The sequence below is a fragment of the Cynoglossus semilaevis genome, chromosome 4 (genome assembly GCF_000523025.1).
Source record: "Cynoglossus semilaevis isolate Cse_v1.0 chromosome 4, Cse_v1.0, whole genome shotgun sequence".
Lineage (NCBI taxonomy): Eukaryota > Metazoa > Chordata > Actinopteri > Pleuronectiformes > Cynoglossidae > Cynoglossus > Cynoglossus semilaevis.
The window spans coordinates 11,093,145-11,103,373 of NC_024310.1; the positions used below are offsets into that span (position 1 = coordinate 11,093,145).

General features: G+C 39.7%; 2 protein-coding genes across 6 annotated transcripts; both read right to left on the reverse strand.

The window, feature by feature from the left end:
- Positions 1–703: 703 nt before the first annotated feature.
- mrpl28 (mitochondrial ribosomal protein L28) lies at positions 704–3,142 on the reverse strand. Of its 2 annotated transcripts, none has more exons than XM_008309121.3 (6): positions 3,019–3,142; positions 2,072–2,370; positions 1,824–1,976; positions 1,598–1,732; positions 1,411–1,497; positions 704–1,316 (listed from the first exon to the last, which is right to left on the reverse strand). In XM_008309121.3, the coding sequence occupies exons 2-6, from the start codon at positions 2,354–2,356 to the stop codon at positions 1,221–1,223; spliced, it is 756 nt and encodes a 251-aa protein (XP_008307343.1). In that variant the 5' UTR covers positions 2,357–2,370; positions 3,019–3,142; the 3' UTR covers positions 704–1,220. The 2 variants fall into 2 exon arrangements, with proteins under 2 accessions (XP_008307343.1, XP_008307341.1); XM_008309119.3 differs by having other exon boundaries at positions 2,975–3,125.
- A 742-nt stretch (positions 3,143–3,884) lies between these two features.
- Positions 3,885–10,002, reverse strand: LOC103378062 (zinc/cadmium resistance protein). 4 transcript variants are annotated; one of them, XM_008309116.3, is made up of 6 exons: positions 9,746–10,002; positions 7,209–7,868; positions 6,596–6,859; positions 5,232–5,494; positions 4,949–5,136; positions 3,885–4,520 (listed from the first exon to the last, which is right to left on the reverse strand). In XM_008309116.3, the coding sequence occupies exons 2-6, from the start codon at positions 7,864–7,866 to the stop codon at positions 4,247–4,249; spliced, it is 1,647 nt and encodes a 548-aa protein (XP_008307338.1). In that variant the 5' UTR covers positions 7,867–7,868; positions 9,746–10,002; the 3' UTR covers positions 3,885–4,246. The 4 variants fall into 4 exon arrangements, with proteins under 4 accessions (XP_008307338.1, XP_008307337.1, XP_008307340.1 ...); XM_008309115.3 differs by lacking the exon at positions 9,746–10,002 and adding an exon at positions 9,552–9,689; XM_008309118.3 differs by lacking the exon at positions 9,746–10,002 and adding an exon at positions 9,552–9,688 and having other exon boundaries at positions 6,689–6,859.
- Between the last annotated feature and the right edge of the window lie 227 nt (positions 10,003–10,229).

The following is a 10,229-nucleotide window of genomic DNA, read 5'->3' on the forward strand; positions in this document are numbered from 1 at the left end:
TGAAGGAAAGTGAACTACTTGTCATTGTGACACAGTACCCCACTGCACACAACCAAATGTGACCTGTTTTAACCCATCACCATAGTGAACAGTGGGGGGGGCAGTGCCATGCTCAGAGGACCTCAGTGGTAACTTGGCAGCTGGTGGACTCCAACCTGATCTACTGTATATCGATATCTATCTATATATACACATATATATAGATCTTTATATATGCATATATGTATTAAAATATATACCACACGTACATGTACGTATATACATACATATAGATGCACACACACATATATATATACATACATATATATACGGTGGTATGAAAAGGTTTGGGCACCCCTGACATTATTTTATTTCCATTATTCCCATTTATAAATCATTGGGTGTTTGGACCAGCAACTTCATTCTGGTTTATCAAAAAACTGACAGTAATATTCCAGATGTGAAACTAGGTTCATTGGACTAACAGAAGATGTGCAATATGGAGCGAAACAAAATTACACAGGAGCACTGGTTAAATGGAACACAAAATTAGCTTGGTGAGCTCATCAAGCCTTGAACCTATATATATATCTATCTATCTATATTTATAGATAGATAGATATAAATAAAAAGCAGTCTAGCTGTTGAATTGTTCACAACAGAATTAAAGGGTATTTCCAGTCTGTGTAAATAGTTCAGCTTACAGGTGCCGTTGTTTTTTTTGTTTTTTCCATGCTCTTGTCAAGCTAACACCCACGGGATTCCCCTGCTCTACAAGGACTTCCCATCATACCGCAGTAGCAGCGTGCTGTAAACACAAAGACAAAGCGCCATTACAACTGCTGCAGCTCAGGCGAGGTGACATGAAAGCGAAACCTGGCGAGAAACTGTTTTTGGTGACTTTCCTTTCATGTGTGTGAACACTGTGTTCATATTTCTAGGATGTTGGGAAAAAGGACCAGATTGGGAAAAAAACATTAGAAATAAGACCCAAATAGAAACATATACATGAGATATTTGCCGCTTTTTAAAAAATGTGTGTTTTAACGCCCAAATTATTACACTTTAATTTTACAAAAACAATTAAATAAAAAAAAACAGCATTATGTCCTTCTCAGAGAGAGCTTCCAGAATCTTTCATCACTCACTCCAGTTCCCACAACCATCTGTGGAGACTTCACAGAGGAACCTACTCAGTTTTTCCATCAATGTGAAAATCCTTAATCCTGCAGCTGCGTTGGTCATTTCTGCTCTATTACGAGCGGTTCTGACAGTTTTTGAAGTTCTAGCTCCTTAATCAGTTCGTCCACAAAGATCTTAAAATGTGGCTCGGGCTCCTGGAACATTAGACAGAAATGATGATGTACAAAAGACCTTGAATGTTAGCATCAGATTTGGGTCCACACAATTTGGGCAAATCAGTCACTGTACCTTGTGCTCCAACTGCCTCTGTTTCTCCACAGCCTCCACCAGACTCAGACCCACCCACTCTGCCTCCTCCTCTGGGATCTCAAACTGCTGCTCAGACAAACACAAACACCAGTTAAGCCACTGAACAGCCAGTTCCACTTTGTGAATTTAGAGTCAGTCTTTGGAACTAGAACTTATCCGGACCGACCTTGTATTTGTTGTAAATCATCTCTCTTTTCGCAGCATCGTTAGGATAAAGCTGTGTGTCTTTGCGTGCCAGGCGAAGCAGCATGGCTCTCTTCAAGTCCATTCCTAACTTGGAGTTCAGGTCTTCCTTCGGTGTCTACAAGAAGTCAGAAATTTCATAATCGCCCTAAAACCACTCAAGAACATTTCAGCTAATTTGAAATAACGTAGACAAGGTGGTGGCTTACTTTGAGAATATAGAAGTCAAAGCCATAGGCAGCATCGATGAGGTCCAGAGTCCGCAGTGTTACGGTGATGGTGAACTTGTGATCAAGGATTTCACTGTACAATACTCTTTTGAAAAGCTCTGGTTTCCAGATTTTCTTTAGACGGTTGGACATCTGCAAAAGAAATTTCAGTGAAACATCTAAACACAGAAGAAAATACCAAATTCTGAACAACTGCTTTACTATGATGACTAAGTAAAGTTCCTCACTTTGTCATTGTTGGCATATCTGTAACCCTTTATCAAACCCTCTCCACCCCATAGTCCGTCCTGGGATTCTGGCGGATAATAGATGGGGATTGGAGCATCCTGCACACGTTCCCTCACACCAGTCTTTGGGTTGACTTTGTATTCCACTTCGTGAGGTTTCCAGTGAACAGGCGTGGCTGTCTTTGGCTCCAGAGACTGGAGGTAGTGTTTGGGAAGACGGGCGTAGATGCCCTGCTTCAGTTTCAGAGCATCCCAGATCCTGGGAGGGTATTTGTGAAGAGGCATCACAAATGTCAAATCTAAAAGAAACAACAAGGTGAGATGGAATATCACCATCATTAGTAGTCAGTACAGTAGTCACTATTGAAACAAAAAAGGTTCTAAACATACACAACATGTGTCCACGGAAATTTTACAACAATTGAATATAAATTGACAATCTAAATAGAGAGTTTTTACAATAGGTTAGTTCATGCAGTCGTTATTTATGTTGTGGCTGCTCTGAGATCATATGATCCCCCTTAAATGTCCCTTTATTTTCTTCCCTCTAAGTGCCCTAGCCAAAACGTAGGTCTCGGTAGCTGTCGGAAGACTACAACTAAAAATAATAATATATTGTGGTTTCCAAATAGTTCTAACTTTTATGTATTAACCCCAGTATTACGCGCGGCGTTTAACATTAAGAACAGATAAAAAGAAATTTCTTGTCAGAGACAATAAATGGTTGATTTTAGTTTTGTTTGTTTTTTGTTTCCAAAAAAGCCATCTTCACTGTTACGGAATTACCAACGTTCTTTAGCAGAAAGCTAACTGTCATGGGTCAACAACATAGGTCTAACAGTTCTGTTTTACCCTTGTGACTATAAAAAGTCAGAAAAATGAATAGATCCAATAGCTACTTACCAACACCTGAAACAAACAAACACCAGTATCGAACCTAAACTCACTTTTATTATTAATGCATGAAACAGTGAAACGAAGCAAGGACAACGTGAACCTCACACTGATGGCACCTTCAACACTGACAACGCAGTTGATTGGATGTTGAGCTGCAAACTTTACTTTGATTGGTTAAACAGATTGCCAATCAATATTATATTCTTCCGGGCAAACCGGAAATACGTCTATCGACTTTACAACTTACAATTCACATTTGTTTTGGAAAAACGTTTCTATAACGTTCAACAATTGCTAATAAACAAATGGTTTGTGTCATAGTTGTACAGTGTGGTCTTGATTACAATTTTGTAACGACAGGAAGATATGCTTGAAGACACTCCGACATTTTCCGTGAGATAAGACAGGAAACGCATATTAGGAATATGTATATGCGACCTAAATCTTTACATGATTATTTGATTGTACATAATTTTGGAAAAATAATCTCACACGCCCGAAAGGTGGAATTGAACCACTCTGCCGCTAGGCAGCTACAGGTTTGAAGCCTGCACCCCGGACCACCGAGGATCATTCGGGCAATTTAAGAAAACGCGCACACACTGTATATAGAGCAATGTCAAACTAATGGAATCTTAGTCATGGTGTCGCTATACTAATGTTGTCATGCTTTTTGTTTGAGTCAATTTTAAAGATCGTACAGAAACTCAAACTTAACTCCAATGTGCAAGAATATATTCACAATAAGCGTTAAAAAGCAAGGTTTAAGGTTTTTTTTTGGTAATATGATAAACAGTAGACATCTGATTGGCTGTAAAAGCGACAAAAGGTGGAGCCATATCTTCCGTTCTCGTATCGATATTCTTCGGGATACAGTTAAACACAAACACAATAGTAAATGTAGTAGACGATTATGTAGTTTTATTTATATTTTAATCTCTTATTATATACCTTTTGTTTAAAACATTAAACAATAGGAATAAAAACTCAACTGGTCCATTTTTTTGACACATTTTCAATTTGAAGAAAATAACATTCCTTCAACGTTATAATATTCTTTATACTGTAGATTTACATCACTAAAACACATCTCTTTTAGCATAATATCAAAAGCGGAGTGTAACTTCTTTTTGAACATTCTTTGGAAATTATACAAACATAGCCTTTTAATTATAACTTTTGGTATAAGTGGGATTTACAAGAGCAAAAATAAAAAATAAAAAAAAAGAAGCAGATATGTCGTATTTTCCCAGTAAAATGTGTGGTTAATAACAACATTTATTCATTGGTGTTTTCTATGACAACTCTCTGAGGCGTTTCTTCCGTTTCTCCAGCTGATGGTGCTGTGATGCTGCTGGTCTGTTCTTCCAGTAAACTGCAGCACATGTGCTCTGTGCAGTTCTTTCCACACGTCAGATTACAGACTATAGGAGGAGAAGGAAGTGCAGCTGCTGCGCTCTCGGTGCATGTGTCAAACTCGGGCTGTATGGTGTAGCAGCCAATTCCTCCAACTTGCAGCACCTTAGTGACCTCTAGAATTAGATCTGCACACCTAGATGTGTTACATGGTTAGTCATTAATATGATGAATCATAAATATATTAAATTAAATAAACACATAATTGTAGACACCAAATCACTCTATTTTAATAGTTCTGGTACATGTATATGTCACTAACAGCATTAAAGCAAAGCAAAGCTTTGTAACATATAGAACATAGGATGTTAATGTGGTGTCTAATTTTGGTCATAGTTAATCTTCAGACTTCTATAAATACAAATTCAATCAATTCGCCAGTAACAGGAAGCTTGAAACCAAAACAAATCTGTCTATCTATCTATCTATCTGTCTATCTATCTATCTGTCTATCTATCTATCTATCTATCTATCTGTCTATCTATCTATCTGTCTGTCTGTCTATCTATCTATCTATCTATCTATCTATCTGTCTATCTATCTATCTATGTACTTTTCACCTACTTGTATACTGGAAACGAAGCGTGGAACTGTATATGGACAGTGGCCACTGTGAATGAGGGACTTAACTCCCAGATGTGCAGCTCATGCACGGCCAACACTCCGGGGATGTCAGAGATCCTGCGATCAAGGTCAGACACACTGATGTGTGAGGGTGTAGCCTGAAGAAGCAGTCGTCCAAACTTGTACAACTAGAGGAGAAAAGGTCACCACAGTCACCAAATATTTAGTTCCATCTGGGCTTTAGGAAATCAAATCAGAAAGTCCCGGAATAAACGGGAATGACCTGTGGTATAGTTGTGGTGTTGAGTACAACCAACGCCAGCACAGAGAAGCCAAGGTCAATCTTCCAGGTGAGGTCAGGCTGCTGGCGGCCCAGCTCTAGCTGCAAGGCACTATTGATTACAGTGAGAACAGGCGTGAGGAGAACTTCACACACAGTGAGAGAAGGCTGAGACCAGAACGACGAGCGGCTTCTGCTCTCAGAACTTGCAGGGTTGTTTGGGGAGAGATTTTGGCAGATCGTAAAAATCTGAGATTCTTTTTGGTCTGAAATCACAGGAACAGAAACAAAACAGAGGTTTCAAACTTCTGGCCTGTGGGTAACTTTCAGTCCATGAACCATCAGCTTTTGGACAGAGACAACAGTGGCCCGCTTATTGTTTCTTTTATACACAGTCAATACACATTCAAATATTCTGTGGGAAAAAGTTTTAGTTTAACCCAGGTGCCTAGAGCCTTAAAATACCATATACCATGACTGCGCAGCATGTGTTTGTGGAGGCTCCAACTCCAGATCAGACGCCCAGCTTGGGTTGGGCCAACCTCACCAAAGGCATCGAAGTAAATATGTCAGTATTTTAAAGGGATTGTAGAGGACTGCAGACAGAAATTAATATTGTTGACATTTTTCTATATTTATAATCCGATCATTTCAAGCAGTCGCACACACACTGTATATATAGTATATATAATAATAATATAATAATCTATAATCCCATTGTTTGGATAAATCACAATAAAAACAATAAAATAGATGTGAAACACAAACATCCAATTACTGTCAAGTCTGTTTCTGTTCCAGCGATATACAGGAATAATTATTGTTTAATGTCATATTTAAGAATCGTTTTTATTTAATTTGATTGATCAACAGCTACTCTGTTATTAACGTTTAAAAAAATGACTGCTCAAAAAATTATAAATAAAAATTGTAATTAGCACAAATTTAGAAATTCCATCCATCCATTCATTTTCATCTACTTATCCATTACCGGGTCGCAGGGGCAGCAGTCTCTTCAACTGCCACCCAAATCACACTGCACCGTACCAACCCCCCTGAACCTTCCTGTGGGTGGTGAGACCACTGGAAGGTACCATCCGCCCTAATTGGGATTCGATCTTGCCCAGGAGGTGAACCCTGGGGTTCCACACCAACGATAGAGACATTGCCCCTGTGCCAAAGCACCACCATTTAGAAATTAAAATGTCAAAATAACTTGTTTTGATTGACCCCTGAAACAGCTCCATGCTAGCGGGGCTGCAGCCCCTACTTTGAGAACCACTAGTTCAGGTCATGCTGATGGCTGCAAAACACATTCCATTTTTGGAACATGAGGTAAAAATAACATTGTCCAATTGTATGTGTACCATGTGTACCAAGGTGTTCCATGTTGTCATTTGCTTTGAACGCGGTCCTGTCTGAACCAAACTGAGATGAGCAGGTCCCTTCAGTCAACTGACCAATTGTCCCCTGTCGTCCTGGGGTTTGGCTCTCAGACTCTGGGGTTCTGAGGGCTCCAGGGTTACAGAGAACAAGCGCCCCATTGTGAGATGAGTTGTCCACCTCAGATTGGACTCGGGCGGCGTCCTTCAACTCTTGTCCTGGCTCAGTAAATCCTTCTGCAACCAAGGCTGTGGGAAATAAAAAAAAAACATTTTCATTTTCTTTACAGCTGGATATACACTGAGGAAGTCCACGATGATCAGTGGTCCAACGAGACAGACGGAAATTGTCTTGTCTTGTCCTTCAGTATAGTAAGATCATAACTACTACTACCACTACTCCTCCTACTACTACTAATAATGATATTAATAGTAAACAATGTACTATTGTTGCTGCTGTAACTGTATTGAAGTTAATCAATACTACTTCTACTTACAACAATACTTTAATATGATCTGTTATAATGATATAACAATAATATAACGGTAATAATAATAACTATAATACTTTATTGTTAGTACAGCTGGTATATAGTACCTCCTTGATTAACTTCAATCCTGGAAGTTTCCGGTGGATTTCTCAGAGGAGGCTTCCTCTTCTCCTGCAGTTCATCCCAACACAGCCCAAGCACCACGGTCTTGAAGACTAGAGTCACGAGTCCCACAGACACCAGCCAAATACCGCTCTGCACAGGTCTGGAATCTGTGGACATGCTGATCATGTCCAGTGAGTAGGAGATCGTCAGAGAAGACAAGGTGAGTCTGGCAATGAATTCTCCTGCAGCTTCCATCCTGCCTCGGCTGAAACTGACGCCACAGCCGTGCGCTGTAGCAGATACCGTGGGAAAGTCGACTTGACTAGAGTCCAGTGGAGAGGCAGTTTCATGGTTAGGCAGAGAAGAGGAGGGTTCATTGGTGATGGACCCGTCGTTGACCTCATGAGAACCAGGTGGACTCTCACTGGGGGGCTCTGCTGGGGAGGTTGATGCAGCATTTGCAGAAGACGGGGACGTAGAGAGAGAAACGCGGGAGTCCTGAGAGTTTGTTACAATGCTAAAAGAAATGGTCATGAGGATGAAGAGGGTGTGGAAACTGTCCATCAGCAAGATGGTGGACGAGGACATCATACTGATAACAACCTCACACAGCAGCAGGACGCTGGTACATCCCAGCAGTGGCCAGAGAAGCAACTTCATATCTGCAACACCAAGAGACGACATTAGGACAGGGTTCCCAAACTCTGGGCCAAACTCCTACTTCACGACATTAGGACAGGGTTCCCAAACTCCGGGCCGAACTCCTACTTCCAGCACACAACCCCCTCCCCCCCACACATCTTGCCTGTGACAATGTTTAAAAATAATATTATTATTTTTCAATTAGAAAATACTCTAGTAAGTTATTTAGAATAGATACCAAGGCTGTGGGAAATGCTGCCACTGAGGTGCTCTGAGCATGGCACTGTCCCCACACACTGCTCCCCGAGCGCTTAAAGCTGCCCACTGTTCACTTCGGTGATGGGTTAAAAGCAGAGGTCACATTTTGTTGTGTGCAGTGACGTGCTGTGTCACAATGACAAGTAGATCAATTTTCCTTATCTGGTAAACCAGAGGTCACGTTTCCTTTTACCCCTGTTGTTTTGAACGGATTTTGCCCCTTGTCAATAAATGTTGCATTTTTTAAAATCTGAGCTTGCACCACAGTGTTCGCTCTTTCTCCCTCACTAAACGACTAAAATTTCAACCAAAATAGTTACAATAACTGTAATATATATATATATTTACATATATATGTATTATTTTGTAACATGCAAATTGCCTCTTACTTTTTATGCCATTTAATCTATTTACCCCAAGGACTATTACCCTGAGCCAAGTGAGGCGGTCAATAAAACAAACACACGCAGTCCGTGAGAGATCGTAGCAATATTTTTAGGGGCTTCAAGAAAACGTGCTGTGAGTTTTCTAAATTGTGAACTCGTTTAACTGTGGCGTGTGCTCTTTTTGTTAGCTCGTGATTAGCTCACACAAACGAACTCACGCTGCGCATGCACCCCTGAGCGTAGTTGGCAGTAACAATGATTTTATTAATTTTGCATTACACCGTGCTCACATTACTTAACGAGATACACGGGAATAAAATATACATCGTTAGGTATAATAAACCGTGAGTGTTTATATATACACATATAAATTGCTGCCACGTTTAACTAATTAGTGCTCAGAAGTTTGAATGACATCATACTTGTGATTTTCAAAGACGTTAGCACGTTTTATTGATTGTGACGAGGCATCTGTAAATCGCGCTCAGGATGTCATATAACGTGAGCACGAACCACCCGCCCTCTACTTCCCATACACGCCCAAAAACCTAAACATTAACATTATTAAACGTTAAACATTATTATAGTAAATCCAAAGAACACTTACAAAACAAGAAAAGGAGTCGAAAGAAAATAAAAGGGAGTGTCGCGAATATAATTACCCGCCTAAATTCACTAGCCTAAACAAGGGAGTGTCGCGAATATAATTACCCGGGAAAATTCACTAGCAAAAATTGTTCATGTTAACAAAAACTAAAGCAATTCAACTTTTTAAATAAATTTTGTGATTTATTTTATGCATATTTTTGTTATGTTGACAAAAAATGATCAAGATAACAGAAAAATTGAATTAAGAAAAATGTTGTTGTCAGACACAAAACTCAACAGGTTGCTGATAATACACGTGTATGTAAAAAGTTGCTTTAACCTGCGAGTTTTTAAGAGATTAAAACTTTCAAATACCCTGGTGTGAGCTGACGGCATGGATAAAATAGTTCTTATGAAAATTAACTACTCTCTACTCTACTCTCTACTCTAATAAAGATTCATCAATTTTACCTCGGTGTGCAGGATATAATCCAGGTACTTCAACAGAAGGAAGGTTATTGGAAACAAAATGTGGAGGTAAATATAAAAGACTAGGACTAGGACCTGCCTCCCTCTCCCCCACGCTGCCACCCTCTCCCTGTCCCTCATCCCTCCCCTACTCTAATCATATTCACGTGAGCCTGCAGGTTGTGGCTGGTACTCACATCCAGCACTCTTCTCCACATTTGGATTTTCCACGCAGAACAAAAAACTTTCATTCGGTCAGGATTGCATTTTTAACCCGATATAATCTGGGCTTTAATGGAGGTTTTCCGTATCATCTCACCAGCGTAAAAAATAATAAAAATATAATAGCTAATAAAAAAATACATCTCGGTTATTGTCACGACAAAATAATAATAATAAAAAACCCATAAAGAAGTCTGAATCTCACAGACCCCCGTTCAAATTGATTTTGTCCATGGCGAAGAGTAAGAATGTTCTAGAAAATAAGGCGGCGGGAACTGCGTAGCTCTTCCAGCCAAACGGGGGAAGGAGGGGCGGGTCAACATGAAAACATAAAATGAAGCCACGAGCTACTTTGTCATGATAATGTTTAATTTTTTTTTTTTTTTTTAAATATATGTTTATTGTGGCGAGCCGCAAAGGTAGAGAGTAACTGGAAAAAAATCAGCGTCAAATAGGAAT

Coding starts and splice junctions, on each gene's coding strand:
- mrpl28 (XM_008309121.3), bottom strand. CDS start 2,356: ATGCCTCTTCACAAATACCCTCCCAGGATCTGGGATGCTCTGAAACTG. Junction 1,733..1,823: donor TTGACTTCTATATTCTCAAA/GTAAGCCACCAC, acceptor GACTTCTTGTAG/ACACCGAAGGAAGACCTGAA. Junction 1,317..1,410: donor AGAGGCAGTTGGAGCACAAG/GTACAGTGACTG, acceptor CTAATGTTCCAG/GAGCCCGAGCCACATTTTAA.
- LOC103378062 (XM_008309116.3), bottom strand. CDS start 7,866: ATGAAGTTGCTTCTCTGGCCACTGCTGGGATGTACCAGCGTCCTGCTG. Junction 5,137..5,231: donor ACACCACAACTATACCACAG/GTCATTCCCGTT, acceptor TTTCTCCTCTAG/TTGTACAAGTTTGGACGACT. Junction 4,521..4,948: donor GCTTCGTTTCCAGTATACAA/GTAGGTGAAAAG, acceptor TAACACATCTAG/GTGTGCAGATCTAATTCTAG.